The following is a 19,806-nucleotide window of genomic DNA, read 5'->3' on the forward strand; positions in this document are numbered from 1 at the left end:
GTGTAGCCTTGCTGCGCGGGTGGCCTTCCCTGATGGCTTGTATCCGCAGCTGCGGGAACAGGCAGAGTCCTTCACCATTGGAAGGCATTTCCTGCGGGAACAGCTTGCGTACTGCGCGTAAGGACGTCACGTCTCTGAGCATGGTTGGTCCTGCGGATCCAGTTGGTTTCTGCGCAAACGTCCCTCTTCAAGGTGAGTCTTGCGGGTCCAACTGGGCTCTGCTGGGACCTACCTCTTCAGTGTCCCTTATATAGAATATAGAGTTGGATAAATTTTGGTGTGATTAAAACGGTTAAAAATGTTGGTTTACAACTTTTTATAGTGTAAAAAATGTAATTTAAATTTATTGTTTTTGTATATCCATACTATATATAATACATCAAACAAGGGCAAATTAAGACACCAATTTTTAAGTAATTTACAACACTTAAATCATGAGGTACATGTGTTAGTAAGAGCAAACATGTCTTTTAAACACAATTCATTCAACTTACAAGTTTGGTCCCTCATCTTTAACCATATTATGTTTTTAATTTAACTTGTAAACTAACTTCTCACCCATGATTTTTAAACGACTATAACCTTTTCATACGTTAATATTTTTATAAACAAATTGCACCATAAAAACGAGCATTTTATTCTCTTTAATTTGGATATGATATTTTTGTAATTTTTTTTAAATAAATTATTATGTTACGTAGGGGTGTTCAGTGTCGGTTTTGATGGTTTTAAAGTTAAACTTGTGAGTCCAACCGTTAATACTGAGTTTTTGCCGTCCAAAACCAAACTCAACCATTGAAAGTTGAAACCGAATCGTTACTAATGGCGTGGTTTCAGTTTGGTTTCACAGTTTAAACTTTAATAATAAATTTAGTTTAAAATAATTAATAATTTAAATGTACCATTAATTTTAACTAAAAACCAGCATAATATGATACTTGAGATGATCATAGATTACAAAAGAAATCATATTGCAATTAGGTTAATTTACAGTCTTTTCTGGTTTCATATGGTCGGTTGTCGATATAAACCGCGAACCAACTGTTCACTACGTTTTGAAATTTTGAAAACGACCAACAAACCGAAAGTAAAAAAGATTAAGAAAAAGAAAAAAGAAGTCAAACCAATGACCGATTTAAACGATTTCAAAGTTTTAACCGAACCATAAACACTTATATTTGTACGTATTTAACAGGTTCAAACACCCGCTGCATCGCGCGGGCACCCGTCTAGTCCAAAAATATATGTAAAAGGTCAGCGGCTTCAGGTTTCAATACAACTAGTTTATTATTCTTGTACGTTGTACATGGTGTATATTTTTAATTCGTGTAAGACAAAAGTTGAGAGATGTGCTCCAATCTTGTATTTGATGTATTTGATCTTTTAGTGATGTCCTAAATTGATTAATTATCTAGGTACACTAACGCCGCTATGGGCTTGGCGGAGATGTTATTTAGCGCCCAACTTGAATTGTGTAGTGGAGTTTAGCAAGAAATTGAATGCCACATCACCCTTTTAGCGGTCCATTTTCCAACCAATACGGGTAGTCTGAAATATTTTTTCCGGGTTTCTTGACATGTTTAAGGACTTTGTTGAGTACTTTTTCAAAAGACTGAAAAAACATTTTTTTTATTGTGAATTGTGATGTCACGAAAAAAATAGGTGCCATATCAGGATTTAGGCTCTTTTGGGTCTCTTTGAGCTTGTTTTCCGGGCTTAGTATGCGCTAGGCCGGATAGGACATGACCGATAAACATTTTTGTTTTGGCATTTAGCTCCAGGCCTCCAGCCTCAGGCTCAGCCCTCAATAAAATACTTTTTACTTTTTAGACTAGTCTAAGACAAGCTTTGGTTTTAGTTTGCGCCTCTCTTTAAAAAAAATATAATAAAAAAATAAGTGAAATACTTTTTAAAGTAATTTAAATTTGTAGTCATTGTCATTTTAAACAATTTATCTTACTTTCTAACAAAGTTAGAATTAGTATCAAACTTGTTACAAAATTAAAATGATTTGAACATGAAGCTTTTTTAAATTCAGGTTTTTGTTACAAAAAAAAATGCAAAACTTATATAGATAAGCACTATACTTTATCAAAGAGTAAAAAGAAATCATTTAAACAAACTTGAATTACTTTCTAACAATATATTAATAAAACGCAAACTTGTTATAAAATATATAATAAAAAAAGCAGATAATCTAAACATACATTACGTAATTAATCTTTTCATATATATATATATATGTTGATTGTGTGAATAAACTGGAAATATAATTAAAACACCAAGTTTCATTTGGTCTTAAACCGTAAGACATCAATTTTCCGCAAATTCATTTCCTTCGTAAACATCAAATTAATAACTTCATTATTTCACCTTTGCACAAGTCACATAATTCGTAGTTCAAGATCAGGATAACCTGCCCGCGCTTTATGCCTGTCAAATAAACTTTTAAGTGCCTTCACAAACTGACCATGCACTTCTGAAACCTACCAAAACAGGTAAAACCAAATCATTATGACATAATCGATATCATGATGAACTCAATTGTAACATGCACGTATTCAGCATGAAATACAAAACCACCCTTCTTGGTAAAGTTTGAATACCTCTTCCATGGTTGGTGCAGAATTCTTCTTGAAATGTATTGGTTTACCAATCACCACAAGAAGTGGTCGCTGTAACGGTATTGGTGACCTGTAAAAGTTTAACTCTAACAAAAAAGTCACTAATGTGGAACTATGATAATGTGAGATTTGTGTGTAATATTTTAGTATCATATAAATCGAGCATTTAAACATACCAAAAAGTACCCCAAAAGACGGTTGGCATGAACTTGATAGCTCGAGAGAGTTTTAGGAAGAACTTCCCTCTTGGTTTCCACCAGTTATAAACATAGGTGAAGAAACACTAAGTGACCCGGTACAGATTATAGATAATCTGGGGGTTAAGTAATGTTTCCCACGGATGAGGTCTAACTGAGAAGGCTGTTCTTCAGGAGACCTGCAAAACAAACACCGTAAGCTCGTCACTGAGAAGGGGGGAGTTCCTCCTTGTGACCACCCTCCGGCGTGAGAATCAGACTAGGTTGCTCTGAATATAAGTGTATATTAAGAGATTGCTAGATAACTGGATATCAGATGATCTTACCATTCCAAGATATTGGAGTATTTATAGCCGAAGGTAGGTTTCCAAGAAGGTACAGCCGGCTGAATAGTATTCCTGTTCAACCAACAGTGGACTATGCACAGGCCATACTGGTTGGTGGGTAGGTTACGGCCAACAGTAACAAAGTCGGCTGCACTATTCCACCAACTGTAGTTTATGCACGTCCCACTTACTGTGGATTGTACGCAGGCCATGCTGGTTGGTGAATAGGTTACGGCCAACAGTAACACTATTCCACCAACTGTAGGCCGCGCATGCTCCTCAGTAAGGGTTGGTGAGTAGGCAGCGGCTAATAGTGACAAACAGTACTAGAGGGTGCTCCTCCTCGCCCTGTTGTCGATGAGCTGTCACCCTGTGATTGGCTCATGGGCTGTTCTGGTCAGATCGTCTGTCCTGTCCATACCTTGGTAGGCATGGTACAAAAGATCTTTCAGAATCAGACTGGCTCATTTAGGCGGGATTGTTCCCGCCTTGCTCATTTCTTCATGTGACTACTGAAGTAGTTAGTGTCTTGTGCGTGTAGCCCTGCTGTCTGCGGGTAGCCTTCCCTGATGGCTTGTATCCGCAACTGCGGGGAACAGGCGGGGTACTTCACCATTGGGAGGCTTTCCCTGCTTGTTCAGCTTGTGTACTGCGCGTAAGATCCTATGAGCATGGTGGGTCCTGCGGGAGCAGATGGCCTTTGCGCAGACGTCCCTGTTCAAGGTGAGTCTTGCGGGACCAACTGGTCTCTGCTGGGACCTACCTCTTCAAGTCCCCCCAGTCCAATGTTCTTCTCCTGAATGTTTAATAAAGTGAGGTGAACTTTTGGACTTTAAGCAAGGGGTTTTGAAAAGGGGTTTCTAGTTTTAAGGTTCTCCGTGGGGATTCTTCCCACGGGTTTCCTAATGTCACTAGCAAAAATTCCCGATTTTTTTTGCTTGATCTTTGGGTATGATGTGGGTAGGTATGTAACCTTCTCGCAAGTCAGGAGCGTTGAGTCTCACTTGTGTGGATTCTCCTTGAGGTTTTAGTGGTTTTGAACATAGTGATCAATTATGTTTAAACCACCAATTCCATCCTGGAGCCTCAAACAATGTATTTCTCGACGTTCCCGCTATGCGGGGATGTTATTTCCGTTTCCACAAGCATTGCCCAGAAGATCCTTCCTGGTTTCAATTCCCTGCCGGGCGCTAGGTATGTGAAGGGTTTTGCCTTAACACTGTACCCGCGCTCGTCTTACGGTTACTTTACTTTCAAGGTACTCCTGGCGTCAATTCCCTGCGGGTGCTAGGTACGTGAAGGGTTTTGCCTTAACACTGTATCCGCACCCGTCTTATAGTTACTTTGTTGCCGGGGTATTCTTGGCTTCAATTCCCTGCGGGTGCTAGGTATGTGGAAGGTTTTGCCTTAACACTGTACCCGCATCCGTCTTATGGTTACTTGGTTGCCAAGGTAAGGGGTATTTTCCCGCTTACCTTTGAATCTTTTTGAATTTTGAAATTCGAAAGGTTGGTGAGGATAAGAACAGTCCAAACATCTGAAACGTCGTGTGACGGTTTCTTCTGACTGTGTCAGGACGTGCAGGAAGTTATGGTGACGTGACAGAACATGGTCATTCCAGTCGCTTTTTCAGGCGCGTGGGCATGATTTTTCGGGCGCGTGGCCGCGAAATTACTGGCACACGTCCTTTCAACAGCTGTTGCCAGCTTGCTTTTTGCCACGTGTCATAGTTTCATTGCACCTTTGATTTCTCTCTCCTCCGCATTAAATTCACCGCATTAATTGCGATTACTATATAAAGGGGGAGAGGGTTATTTGCAATTCACACTTTTCACTCTTCTTCTTCTTCTTAGTGATTTCCGGCAAATACTCCCCTTTTTCAGGCAAGCATTTTCCCGAAATCACTCTTCTTTCTGCAATAATGTCCTCTCGTGATGCTGAAGCTATAGCTGACGACAGGGGTACTGCTGGTGAGTGCCAGTGTGCTCTGCCCGGCGATCAGTACCGGTATGTTGTCAGGAATTTCATGCTCGATCATTTCGAGCCTGAGTTTCCTGAATCCCACCAGACCGTGTACGATGCCCCCAGTGGCAAGATCGGGGTTTATGCTGCATTTTTTGTCTATGGGAATCTTAGATTCCCATTGACAAAATTTGTTTACCGTGTCCTTGAGAGGCACGGTGTCCATTTGACCGAGCTGCACCCCATGGCGATCGCCAAGATTCGCCATTTTGAGTGGGTGTGCCGGATTTTGGGCATCGAGCCCCATGTGGACCGCCTGATGACCTTCTATACCTGGAGGTGCATCCAAGGGTGGTACACCCTGACGACCCGTATTAAGGGTCTGAAGATATGCGACACCGAGCGCAGTCTTCGCGCGTGGAAGCAGGAATTCTTCTACATTTCTGCCCGCGCCATCCCCCTTGCCATGAAGTTTAAAAATGGCCAAGCGATACCGAGCCTTCACGCCCCCAACTACCAGGAGGCGGAATGGTTTTCGAAGATATCCCGGATCCAATCTCCGGTTTACCGGTTTGCGGAGTCCGGGATGGTCATGTTAGGGATGAGCCGGGTGTGGAAAGATGCATCTCTGGTTCCCATCCTCCTCGAATACGGTTTGAACTCTATTCCCTATGGTATGTCTTGTTTTTCTTTTTTGATACAAGTTTGTCTTCTAACTGTTTCTTTTTTTTTTTTCAGAGGGAAATGATTTGGAGTCGCTTCTGTTTCCGCGGGAAGCCGACGGTCCCGCGCGGATGGGTACTCGTGCTTTGGACGAGGGCGAGTTGCCCATCCTGGAGCAAACAGCGGATCGGTTTGTGGAGGTCTATCCGCTGGGCCACGAGATCCTGAGCCAACGGCGGCCAGGTAAGGCGATATTCCTTCCTCAACCCCTTAATGCTGTACCCGCTGTTGGAATTCTTGACCTGTCTTCTTCTGAGGAATCCTCAGATGCTCCTCCATTGGTGCGGAAGAAGAAAGCTGCTGCCGGCGGGAAAGGGAAGGAGAAGGCCTCCACGGCTGGTCCGGTGGTTCTATCTGACTCAGAGTCAGATAGTGAAGAGGTGGCGGGGAAGCCCGGTGGTGAGGAGACCACTGTTCCGGAGGCTGCGACCGTTACCTCCGGAGAACCAACGAAGACGACGGTGACCGGGACCAAGAGGCCGGCTCCATCGGGTTCCTCCCCGCCCGTCCGTACGTTCAGGGTCAAGAAAACCCGTAAGTACAATCATAATGTCTTTGCAGATTTATTACTTCTTAAATTTAACATTCTTTGTGCAGGCGTGTATGTTGACGCATTCCGGGGTGAAGCGCAGGGGGGTACCTCCCCGCCAATGACGGTAGGCTCGGTCAGCCTTCCTGAGGCGTCGACCCAGGCGCCTGCGTCTGCATCCGTTGGTCCAGTTGCTCATTCATTTGGGCCAACTGTTCCGGTCGAGATGACGTCACCGCCGGCCGTGAGTGCGATTTTTACAGCATCCTTCACGGAGCCGGCGGTTACTGCTGCTGCTGATGAGGCGGCGACCGCGGCGGCGACCCCAACGGCGACCACGGCGGCTGCCACCATGCCCGCGCCACCGGCACCAATGGCCGGACCATCAGGTACGCGCAGGGCTTCCCGCCGATCTTTGCCACCTTCCCGTCTGCCTGACCTGTTGGATGGATTTCCTTTAGGTTCAGGTGATGGGTTTGGCGGTTATCGGCCTGTCATTGACCCTACAGGTGCGTAGGGTTCCTTTCTTTTTCCCTTATGTTTTTTATCATCTTTTCCTTACTGCCTTTGTTTCTTTTGCAGTGACGGATTCCAATGAAGTGTATGTTCCGCGATGGAACATACGCCGAGGAACAACCCTTCGCACACCTGTGGAGTGCGTGGACTGGGTTCGCCACGCTGCTCCCCCGGGTGCGTTGGGGGAAGCCATGGTTAGCTACCAGGAGGGTAGGCTAACCAATGAGCTTCGGGTTCTCCAGGCCCGGATGCAGCCGCGCGTCGAGCTGCTTTGTCGTGAAAACGACAAGTTAAAAGCGGCTCGCGCAAAGGAAGTATCTGAAACGCGGGCTCTTCGGGAAGAGAACCAACAGCTGGCGGCAGCTGCCGCCGCCAAGGAGAAGTTCAGGCGCGACTCGAGGCCCGCTCCAAGGCTGCCCAAGCTGTGAATGAACAGCTTCGGCCGGCCAGGGAGACTGCGCGAAACGCAACCGAGAGGGCTGCCCAGGCTGAAGCCGTTGCTGAGCCTCTGCGTGTGGAGAATGAGGAGCTGAAAGATAAATTAGAGGCTCTCCAACGCGCTCATGATGCCTTGGCAATGGAAGATGCCAAGAAACTCCAGGAAATCCTGGACCAGAGGGGGGTGCTTGACCAGACCCAGCGGAAGCTTAAGGGCGTCGAAGAGGCTGCCGCAAAGGAAGTTTTACTTGCCAACCTTAACAAGAGCGAAGCCGAACGCGCCCATAACGAAGCTCAAGCTGCCCTCCAATGGCTTCTTCGAGAAGCGTTGCCTCAGGTATGTTTAACTTTGTCTTCACGCTTTTCTTTTGTAAGAAAAGGTTCTAACACTTGTATTTTTTTTTTTTTTTTGTAGGTTGTGCGTCGGGTCTTTTCAGAGACCTCTTACGATGATGCTATGACCGCAGCCCTCAACGCTTCTCATGAGGATGGGGAAAAGGCCGGCTTCCTGCTTGGTCTAGGGTTTGTTGAGAAAGGCGTCCCGCCTTCCAACTTCCCTTTGTTCGATGTGGATACCGAAGCCATTTATGACCAAGCATTGAACCAATACGCCGCCTTCCCGCATCCAGTGGTGGAAAAGGTGGACGAAGTAGCTGTTGCTGATGATGGGTTAGCTGTTCTCAAAGCGTTCCTCGAACCACCCCGTTCTTCTGACGGAGCGGGTCCAAGTGGAAGCGGCCCTGAAGCTTGATCCTGAAGATCCCTTTCCATTGCTAAGATAGACTTGTATAGATTTACTCTTTCAGGCGGGTAGTAACCCGGCCATTCTTGTAATATATCATTGAAATATAAATCTTTTTGCGGATAAGATTGTTATTTCCTTCTTTGGATTCCTTGCTTTATAAACTCATAACTTGCATACTTAGTTTTAGCAATTTTCCAAGTGTTTTAGAATAAGTTAACCTTTGAACGTGGTTGATGATGGGTTAAAGTTTCGCTTCCTCCTTCGTGATTGTGCGGGTAGAACCGTCACTTGCACTTGGTAGGATGGCTAAATTTTAACTGTCATCTGACCTGCGTGTAGGTTTTCCTCATTTTTCCTCGAAATTTCTAAGTATTTAGGATAAGTTAACCTTTGAACGTGGTTGATAGTGGGTTAAAGTTTTGCTTCCTCTTTCGTGATTGTGCGGGTTGAACCGTCACTTGCACTTGGTAGGATGGCTAAATTTTAACTGTCATCTGACCTGCGTGTAGGTTTTCCTCATTTTTCCTCGAAATTTCTAAGTATTTAGGATAAGTTAACCTTTGAACGTGGTTGATAGTGGGTTAAAGTTTTGCTTCCTCTTTCGTGATTGTGCGGGTTGAACCGTCACTTGCACTTGGTAGGATGGCTAAACTTTACCCATACCTGACCTGCGTGTAGGTTTTCCTTATCCTTATTTCTAAGTAATATATATATATATATATATATATTTTTTTTTTTTTTTTTTAGGATAACCTTTGAACGTGGTAGATGATAGTTTGAAGTTTTGCTTCCTTATTTGTGATTGTGCGGATAAGACCGTCACTTGCACTTACAAAGATGGCTAAACTTTACTTACATCATACCTGCGTGTAGGTTTCCCCTATTTTTAACGTTGTGTTTATGCGGGTTTTGCCGCCTTCCACACGCAATGACTTACTTCTCCTCATTTATGCGGTAAATACCGGCACCAGTGGGGAGTTCATAAGGATAAAGGTAAACACATTATGAAAGGAGAATCATTTCCATTAGAAGTGGCTCTTGGCCTTTTCTTTACAAGTTTTGGAATTGATCTACATATAACATTTGCGTAATTGAGCTCCATTCCATGTTCTTGGGATGGAAGTGCCATCGAGCCTTTCGAGCCGGTATGCGCCCTTTCCCAGAACCTGTTTGATAACGTATGGCCCTTCCCAGATCGGGGCCAACTTTCCTGGGCGTTCTTGGTTCGAAGCCTCGTTGTTACGCAGTATGTAGTCTCCTTCCTTGAAGTTGCAGAGTTTTACCCGCGTGTTGTAGTACTTTTGCATTTGTCGTTTGTAGTTCTCTTCACGCACTGCGGCTAAGTCTCTGCGTTCCTCGGTTAGCATAAGATCCAACCGTCTTTCCGCATCATTGTCTTCTGGCTGACTCAAGACCCTTGGTGAGGGTAGACCAATTTCGACCGGGACCATGGCTTCAGTGCCATAAGTGAGGCTGAACGGGGTTTCTCCCGTACTGGCCTTCTTCAACGTTCTGTTTGCCCAAAGGACGTGCGGAAGCTCGTCCACCCAGCCGGATCTGTGTTTCAAGAGTCTTTTCTTTATGCCTTCAACGATGCTTTTATTTGCTCTTTCCACCTCACCATTTCCTTGCGGGTGTGCCACTGAGGTAAAGGTGTGGGTGATTTGAAGTTCTTTTAGCCATTGTTGTAGCTTTTTGTCAGCAAAGTTGGTGCCGTTATCGCTCACCAAATTCTGTGGAAGTCCAAAACGACAAATTATAAATTCCCAAATAAATTTTTTGATATGCTTTGCGGTTGTTTGGGCTAAAGGTTTTGCTTCTATCCACTTGGTGAAGTAGTCGATGGCTACCACTAGGAACTGAACATTTCCTGCTGCTGTAGGAAATGGGCCTGTCACATCGATGGCCCACTTCTGAAATGGCCATGAAGAAGTGACTGGAACCAGTTCGTTTTTCGGGCGATGCGTGTTAGGTGCGTAAAGCTGGCAAGACCTGCATTTTCTGATGTATGCCAGTGCATCCGTATGCATCCCCGGCCAAAAGTATCCCGCGTTGTTTAGCTTGGCTACAACAGCGCGGGGACCTGCGTGTACCCCACAGATGCCTTCGTGTACTTCCCTTAGGAGGTAGTTGGCATCTTGGTTGTCCACGCATCTCAAGAGTGGGCCAAGAAAGTTACGTCTGTAAAGGATGTCATTGACGAGTTGATAATTCAGTGCTTTACAGCGTAGTTTTCTTGCCTGTGTTTTTGACTCTGGTAGTATTCCAGCTGCAAGGTAATTTATTATTGGTGTCATCCACGTTTCTGTACTGGTTTGGATGACACAAATTTCCTTGTGCGGGACTGATGGCGCTTCGAGGAGTTCAATGCGGATGTCCTTTCCCAGGTGGGTGAAGGCTAGTGATGCAAGCTTGCTTAACGCATCCGCAGATTTGTTTTCGCTGCGCTTGACATGTATGACTTTACAATCACTAAAATCACGCATAAGGGTTTTTGCCTGGGCGAGGTACAGGGCCATGGTGTCGTTCACAGCCGTGTATGTTCCATTTATTTGGTTGGCCACCAGCATGGAATCCACATGGGCTTCCAAGTTTTTCACTCCCATCTTACGCGCAATTCTCAAACCGGCCAAGAATGCTTCATATTCGGCTTCGTTATTCGTACTTGGAAAGTCCAGCCGAATAGCGTAAGTGTATTCTTGGCCCGCTGGGTTGGTTAATTTTAACCCTGCGCCTGAACCCTCGTTACTGGCTGCTCCATCAGTATAGAGTCGCCAGACATCATTGACGTCCTGTGCTGGGGAGGGTTGAGCCTCCTCCTGGCACTCTTTCTCCCGCGAAGCGGGGACTTCTGCAATAAAATCGGCCAGGACCTGGCCTTTTATGGCTGGTCTTGGCTTGTACTTAATTGCATATTCTCCCAATTCAATTGCCCATTTGGCTAGACGTCCCGATAATTCGGGTTTTCCTAGAACGTTTGAGAGTTTGAAGTTGGTGAGAATGGTGATTGGGTGGCCCTGGAAATATCGTCTTAACCTGCGTGAAGCATGTATAAGTGCTAAGACTAATTTTTCGAGGGTAGAGTACCGGGTTTCTACGTCTGTTAGTACACGGCTAACATAATAGATTGGCATCTGGACGCCCTTTCGTTCTACTAGCAGGACTGCCCCGGTTGCTCTATCTGTTGCGGAAAGGTATAGGATTAACTCCTCTCCCGCTTGTGGTGCTGTAAGTGTTGGGAGTTCGATCAGGCGTGACCGAATCTCCTGAAAAGCTGCTTCCGCTTCTGGTGTCCAGCGGAAGTGCGTTTTCTTCAAGCAGTTTCTCAATGTTGACACGAAAGGAAACGACTTATCTGCATGGTTTGCCAAGAAGCGATTAAGTGCGACTAGTCGTCCATTCAGTGTCTGAGCCTGTTTGATGGTGGTAGGTGATTCCATTTTAACAATGGCTTCAACCTTTTCAGGGTTCGCTCTAAAGCCATCTTTAGTAACAATGTCTCCCAAGAACTTCCCTTCTTCCATCCCAAATGAACACTTGCTCGGGTTGAGCTTCATTTTTAACTTTCGGAGCGTGTTGAAAGTTTCTTCAATGTCTTTCAACATCGCCTCAGGCTCGAGGCTTTTGATGACCAAATCATCCATATAGACTTCCAAGTTTCTCCCGATTTGGGCATGAAACTCTTTGTCCATTAGTCGTTGGTACGTGGACCCTGCATTCTTAAGTCCGAATGGCATCATTTTATAACAAAATGTACCATCGGGCGTCCGAAATGCGGTTTTGTCCTGGTCATCAATGGCCATGTGGATTTGGTGGTACCCCTTATACGCATCCAAGAAGCATTTAAGGCGGAATGGTGCCAACGAATCCACTTTGAGATCAATTTCTGGTAACGGATAACAATCTTTGGGGCATGCTTTGTTCAAATCTTTGAAATCTATGCACATGCGCCATTGTTTGTCATTCTTCGATACCATTACGGGATTTGCAACCCATGTTTGATATCTACTAACGCGTACGATGCCTGCGTCAAGGAGTTCCTTGACTTGGGTTCTACACGCGTTAGTTTGCTCAGGCCCCATCACTCTGCGCTTTTGTACGATCGGCGTAACAGCCGGATCGCATTTGAGTTTATGCTCCGCCTTACTTCGGGGTACACCAGTCATGTCAGCTGGTGCCCACGCAAAGATGTCAGCGTTTTTCTGCAGTAAGCGTTTGAGTAAGGTGCGGGTGGGATCAACGATTGTTGGTCCGATGGTAACAGCCTGGTCGGGGTATTTGCCATTGAAGGCCCATTTTTCTGGTTCAGTGATGGTTGGTTTAGCCTTTTTCGGTTTGGGTTTAGATGAAACAGATGCAATGCATACCTGGGGAATGCCAGAGATCATTGCTACAACCCTCAGCTGTTGGCCATCCCATCATGCCATGGACTGAAGATACCACGGCGTTGAATCTTGCCATCCCGTCTCTTCCGAATAGGATGTCGTACGTATGATGTGGCTTTTTCATTACGACAAAATCCACGTCTTCTGTGCGTGAATGATTCCCATCAGTAAGAGTAACGGGGAAAGATAGGATACCCAGGGGTGTTTCTGTACTTCCGTCAAACCCTTCCATTGAAGCGTAGACCGTTTCCAAGCGTTCTTTGTCTTCATCATCCAGCTTATCAAAGAACTGTCTGTACATCACTGTCGACGAAGCGCCGTTGTCAGCAAGAGTGCGTGAAGTGTTGTAGTGCCCCAGCTGGCTTCTGATGACGATGGGGCCTTCTTTGCTGGGGCCTCCTGGCACTCTCGGGAAGCGCACCTCAGCTTCTTTCCACGCGCATGGTTCTGCCACCCGTCTTTTTCTTCCTCTGACCTTGCCATGAACCATGTTGATGCTGATATCGACGGGCTTTCGTCCGTTACCTCTGTACCGGTTGTCATTCCTTCCTCCCTTCCTGATCGATGCCACAAGATGTGCAAGCCTTCCGTCCTTGACAAATGTCTCAATAATATCCTTCAAGGATGTGCACTCTTCAGTACCATGACCCTTTGTCCCGTGGAAATCACAGGATTTGCTTTGATCCGCATTAGGTTTCTGCCGGATCAATGGGGCTTTAGGCCATGGTAATTTTTCCGTGGCAAATATCTCCGTGACGCTCTTCGTGAGTGGCGTCCACCGGTGTTTTCGGTTTGAAGGGTGTGTGTTGTCCCTTCCGCCAACAAGAGGGCGAGAGCTGGATGAGGTGTCAAAGTTTACCCTTGACTGCCAAATACCTAGCCTCCTCTTTTTGTTCTGCCGGGCGATCCGGACATTGTTCTCTCTGGTCCTCTGCGTGTAGAGGTGTGTACTCTGGGGAAGATCTCTTCCCAGTTGCTTTTCCGTCTCGGCAAAGCGCTTTGCCGCCGTCATGATGGCATCCCAAGTTGATGGCATGCCATCCTTACCCGTCAGTGTGCGGATAAGTTCTGGGTATTCGGCGCCTTGGATGAAGGCGGCGCGAACCAGATCTTCACTTATGTTGCCGAGACTAAGCTTTTTGGAGTTGAAGCGAGTGATGAAGTCTAGTAGAGATTCATCCTCCTCTCTCACGCAGTTAAGGATCGTCCACTGCTCTTCAGTGTACTTCCTCTATTGGCTGAAATGCTGGCTGAACTTGTTCTGAAAGTCCGCCCAGTCATATATGTGGTGGATCGGTAAACGATCGAACCATGCCCTGGCCGCTCCGACCAGAGTCATCTGGAACATGTAGCACCACGTGGGTTCCGTCCAGTTGCTGACGGTAGCCCCTGCAATGAACCTGTTCAAATGGTCGTCTGGGTCGGATAGACCATCGTAAGTGCCAATGTTGGACATTTGTTTGGCACTTCTCGGGGCGATTGCTTCCACAATGTCCCTTGCGAACTTTGACTTCCCTGCATTTGTAGCAGTTGGTCTAAAGGTTTTGGAAAAGTCACGCGGGTTTCTCTCCACGATTGGTTTAAAGGCTTCCCCAAAATTCCTTTTTGGTTGGACGTCCGTTTCCTTACGCTTCCCTTTCGCCTTATGGCGAGGGTTCGCGTCGGTGTCGGACTCCAACTCGTCGTCTGAGTACTCGCAGTCACTGCTCATATTGAGGTGTTGGCGAGTACTGGCGAATTCGTCAGCCTGTTGAACTGAACGCAAGCGTTCGTCCAATTCGGCTTGGAATTCTCTTTGCCGTGCTTCGGCCCATGCCTTCACTTGATCTAGTGTTTGGCGAGGAACCTTCGTTCGTTTTTCCAGTTGGGTATCGGAGAACCCCAATGGAATATTTACTCCACTTGCCCCGGCTTGGGTAGTCGGGGTAGTGTTCGTAAGGATTGTATAACCGCCGGTGTTTCCCCCAGTTGCTGGGGTTGTTACCGGGGTTTCTTGGTCGGTTACTGGCCTTTGAACCGGAGTAACGTTAACCATTTCTTCAGAAATTGTGAAAAAACTAAAGTAGTTCTAGCTTTTATACACGGATGGCGCCAATGAAGAAACACTAAGTGACCCGGTACAGATTATAGATAATCTGGGGGTTAAGTAATGTTTCCCACGGATGAGGTCTAACTGAGAAGGCTGTTCTTCAGGAGACCTGCAAAACAAACACCGTAAGCTCGTCACTGAGAAGGGGGGAGTTCCTCCTTGTGACCACCCTCCGGCGTGAGAATCAGACTAGGTTGCTCTGAATATAAGTGTATATTAAGAGATTGCTAGATAACTGGATATCAGATGATCTTACCATTCCAAGATATTGGAGTATTTATAGCCGAAGGTAGGTTTCCAAGAAGGTACAGCCGGCTGAATAGTATTCCTGTTCAACCAACAGTGGACTATGCACAGGCCATACTGGTTGGTGGGTAGGTTACGGCCAACAGTAACAAAGTCGGCTGCACTATTCCACCAACTGTAGTTTATGCACGTCCCACTTACTGTGGATTGTACGCAGGCCATGCTGGTTGGTGAATAGGTTACGGCCAACAGTAACACTATTCCACCAACTGTAGGCCGCGCATGCTCCTCAGTAAGGGTTGGTGAGTAGGCAGCGGCTAATAGTGACAAACAGTACTAGAGGGTGCTCCTCCTCGCCCTGTTGTCGATGAGCTGTCACCCTGTGATTGGCTCATAGGCTGTTCTGGTCAGATCGTCTGTCCTGTCCATACCTTGGTAGGCATGGTACAAAAGATCTTTCAGAATCAGACTGGCTCATTTAGGCGGGATTGTTCCCGCCTTGCTCATTTCTTCATGTGACTACTGAAGTAGCTAGTGTCTTGTGCGTGTAGCCCTGCTGTCTGCGGGTAGCCTTCCCTGATGGCTTGTATCCGCAACTGCGGGAACAGGCGGGGTACTTCACCATTGGGAGGCTTTCCCTGCTTGTTCAGCTTGTGTACTGCGCGTAAGATCCTATGAGCATGGTGGGTCCTGCGGGAGCAGATGGCCTTTGCGCAGACGTCCCTGTTCAAGGTGAGTCTTGCGGGACCAACTGGTCTCTGCTGGGACCTACCTCTTCAATAGGACTAAAACACGTTGTTAACATTTAACTATAAAATTAGAAAGAACAATTATAAAGAACGTAAAAGTAGAATTTAATCATTTATACCTGGCCAAACGCGAAAACAGGAACAATAGGAGAATTGGTTTCCATTGCAAGTCGTACGAATCCTTTCCTTGACTTTAAAAACGCAACCTATACAAAACATATAATTTTGAATCATATAAAGTCCGTTACATGAGTAAATTAATAGCGGAACTAAGTACTTGCAAGCGAAAATAGTGAAAAACATGCCTCAGAATCATGCTCCATATAAAACGCCTCCTGTATTCCACCTGGGATGACTATGCAGCTACACCCAGCTTTTAAGAGGGATGATAATTTATCCCTTGTCACTGCTGCCAAACCCATCCACGTGCATAAATGCCTCAGGAACGGCGTGTAGAACACCTGATTTTTGTCAATATTCAACGCTTATTGGACACTATAGAAAGAAATAGAGGTGGTAAACGGGTGGGTCACACAATTTGGTAACAGGTCAAAACAAATAGCATGTCAGGTTAGGTTTGGTTGATCCAAAACACTTTTCGTCCGGCTACAACTTTTTACTATTTAATAAATAATTAATATGTTCAAATATATTATTACACAAGTTATATATACCATTTCCAGCAACTTTCACCCTCGTTTAAGATATATAAAAATAAATAAAAATAACCTGAATCAACCCATTAGCCATTAGACCATGTGTAGTGGCAACGTTGCCACCAATGTTTTGACCGAAAACGCGGGGGTACACCGCCCCCCCTGCGTTATGGGATATGTTATTTTGGCTGCGTTGTATACAAAACGCAAGAAATGACACACAAATCCAAAAAAATAGCTGTTGGGGCCATTTGGAGCCGTTGAGTTTTTTAAAAAAAATATTATATTAATTATCCGTTGAAGATATATCCGATGTGTGTATATATATATAGATATATACCGGTTGGTGGAGGATCGGAGTTCGTTGAACAGATGAGGATGAGGATCTGGAAGCCCTTGAGGATGAGGATCGGAGTTCGTTGGTGGAGGTCCGGTGGTGGGGATCTGATTGGAGGTCCGGTGGTTGAGATCTGATTGAGTGTTTGTGTTTGTGTTTGTGGTTCATATTTGATATAGGTGGGTGGATATGGTTTGAGATAGAATAGTATTATTTATGTTTTTTTATTTTCAATTTGATGTATTTTTTTTAATTTAGTTTAATGTATTTTTTATTTGGAAGTTTAATGTAATTTTTAATTTTATGTTAATTTATTTAAATGATTTAGTATTTAAAAAAACAAATAAAATTAATAATGACTGAGCGCCACGTGGCGCATAACCCCTGGTAGTGGAGAGTTATGACTACAGCCTGTTTTTGTACAAAACCATAACTCTGATTGGACGTTACGTGGCGCATAACCCCTGGTAGTAGAGTTTTATGACTACCATGGTCTTAGACCATTATGAGTTGAAATAGCCACCTCTACAAAGGAACACCACCCAATTTAGAACATTAAAAGATGGAAAGATAACAACTCTTAGGGGGTGTTTGGTACAGAGAAAAAGAATGGGAAGAAATGGAAATAGAAATGGGAGAGAAATGGAATTGGAGAGAAATAGAAATGGGTGGAGAATTGACAATCATTTCCTTTGTTTGGTACAATAGAGAAATGGGTGGAGAAACGGGAGCAGAGACGTGATTAGGGTTCCGCCTCGGCATCATCATGGTGGAGAAATGGTGGCTCAGAGACGCGTCGCAACACCGCGAACGGAGTAGAGCGTCATCATCATCGCCGCGCAACATCAACACCGCGATTTAGGGTTCCGCCTCGCAACACCGCCTCGCGATTTAGGGTTTCGTTTTGGCTCAGAGACGCGAACGGACGTGGCTGCGGCGTCGGCCGCCGTGCCGGACGTCGGCATCATCATCACCATCGCCGGTCGGAGCATCATCATCATCATACGCGAACGGAGTAGAGCAGAGACGCGATTTAGAAGCAGAGAGAATTCCATTTCTCTTCCAAATGGAGAGAATTGGATTTTTCTACTTTTTGCCTACACCCAATTCTCAGAGAAAACCAATTCTCCGCCCAATTCTCCGCCTAATTCTCCCAAACAAGAGAAACCTAATTCTTCACCCTCAAATCTCTCTACCAAACACCCCCTTACAGCTGTACTAACAAGGATCTTTACTTTTCCTGTAGGCATGTAACCCGTCAGATCTGACAACACTCCAGATCCAATTGGCCAAATTGAATGAGGCTCAAATCCAAAAACTGCACTAATTACATAGACGATTGTCACGTAACAAGATTTTAGTGGTAAAATCATCAAAATTTGATTGTGGAGGTTACTAGATCATATAAACTTTATATAGCTTATGATAGTTATTGACTTATCTCCATCATTTAGATTTTTGGTTAATGTTAACTTTAGCCAACACAGTAAAAAGAAATTACATAATGTCTTTATAAATTATAATTTTTCGAGATAGTGCTTAATTAAGTGTAAAATATTTACCGTAAGCCTGATCAGGAACGAAATCCTTAATATCCTCAACGTATAAAGTAGCAGGAAAATAACCAGGCGCGTGCTTATATATGTACCTGAAATTGATGTAACGTAAGTGTTCATTACATGCAACTTAGGACAAACGCTTTAACTTAACTTTTAATTAGAAAGTTTCCACTTGGAATTCGGAAAATCATTTTATTAGGATTTAGGACAAACTAAGGGAATGAACCTGGCTAGAGCGAGGCCCCATTTACTGTTCTCATCGATCGGGATGAACATAAGCATCAAAAGCATCCCCAATACCCTGAAGAAATTATATGATATATAGTTAGAAGACAAAATATGAAAGCAAGTAAACAATAAGTGTTTGTGAAGAGGGAGCAATAAGAAGGAAGCCACAATGAGAAAAACTATAAGATGGATAGAGCCCATCCATATTATCATCGCAAAGACTGCATGGATTGAGGAAGCAAGTTTACTAGTAAACACCGCCGGGGTTGGTGGAAGTATTCCATTCGTCTCCTCCGTATTAGACATTTGGAAAATTAATTAAGAAGGCGGGTGAACTGTTTCAAGTTAAAGCTTGTAGATCTTGTTACAATAAGAGAAGATGGATATTTATTTGTGCAATACCAGGAACCACCTTTCTATTTCTCATTGACGGTACAACTATAAGCATTTATGTGACATCGTAACTAACTCACTATATCCTGGACACTGGACCAGATATTAATATTGTTTTGGGTAATATTGTGTCGTGGTTGAATCGCAACCCTAGATTAATATTGTTTTACCTTGCTCTTACTAGGCGTTGGCTTCAACAATTTTTTTTTTTCTGAAAATTTGAAACAAAAATATAAATCAAAAGATAATTTTTCTAATAAAAAGATAAAACATTAAACATCGTAAAAGATAAATAAGAAATACTAAAAAAAAATATACAAAAGCATTCCCTATATCTTTGATCTCTTTCGATTTCTTTTAAAACACGTGTCTGTTCTTTTTCAAATACCGCTTGACGATTCGGATCTAGGTTGCTGAAGTCCTTGGTAATAACGTCCAAGTTCCTCAACCTTTGTTTAACAAGTTTCGCCCCACCGCTTCCGTGCTTGTTTTTTATGGATGTTAGCGCTAAATTATAAATCGGCATCAGTAGTTGTTCTTTTTCTCCAGTCCCTTGAGTGGTTAACGTGGGACTTGAGGTGCATCTTCTTGCCTGGCCTCGTTTAGGTCGATCCCTATATGAGCATCCGAACTACTAGAGGAGACATATGCAACAAACGAAGTAGATTTAGTGCGCTTTGGCCTTGAGTCGATGAAGTCTGGTGCAATTATCTCGAGCCATTTCAAGTACATCTTGCGTATTTTCCACAGGTAGTCCTCGTAGAACTTTTTTACAATCATGTACTTATTCAACACCTCGGCATTCCATTTCTCGTGGGTGAATTGGTATACTTGAAAATCATCACTCGCACTTCACGACGGTTTCTGTCATGCAAATTCGTGAACAACCCGACAAATTTGCAAATTTCGGACTACCGTCTTGATATCTGATGCTAGATTGTCGTTATCTAGTCAAAAACAATTAAATCAAGTTCCTAATCACATAATCAAGCTAGGGCAAGTAAGGTGTCAAACCACGAAAAGTATGTAGTCAATGTAACATGTAACATATTTTATATGATTATGAAGTAATGAATTATAGTGATAATCACACAAGCAAACAAA

At 44.4% G+C, this 19,806-nt stretch overlaps 1 protein-coding gene across 1 annotated transcript; it reads right to left on the minus strand.

The window, feature by feature from the left end:
- Nucleotides 1–2,384: 2,384 nt before the first annotated feature.
- On the minus strand, nt 2,385–18,669 carry LOC143583272 (diacylglycerol O-acyltransferase 2-like). The gene is made up of 9 exons (XM_077065620.1): nt 18,437–18,669; nt 18,308–18,382; nt 18,085–18,170; nt 17,734–17,840; nt 15,835–15,990; nt 15,649–15,735; nt 2,801–2,907; nt 2,607–2,694; nt 2,385–2,486 (listed from the first exon to the last, which is right to left on the minus strand). The coding sequence occupies exons 1-9, from the start codon at nt 18,613–18,615 to the stop codon at nt 2,385–2,387; spliced, it is 987 nt and encodes a 328-aa protein (XP_076921735.1). The 5' UTR covers nt 18,616–18,669.
- Nucleotides 18,670–19,806: the final 1,137 nt, after the last annotated feature.

Source organism: Bidens hawaiensis, unplaced genomic scaffold (assembly GCF_021521415.1).
Source record: "Bidens hawaiensis isolate Kalapana, Puna unplaced genomic scaffold, B.hawaiensis_p1.1 tig00032213_1, whole genome shotgun sequence".
Classification (NCBI taxonomy): Eukaryota; Viridiplantae; Streptophyta; class Magnoliopsida; order Asterales; family Asteraceae; genus Bidens; species Bidens hawaiensis.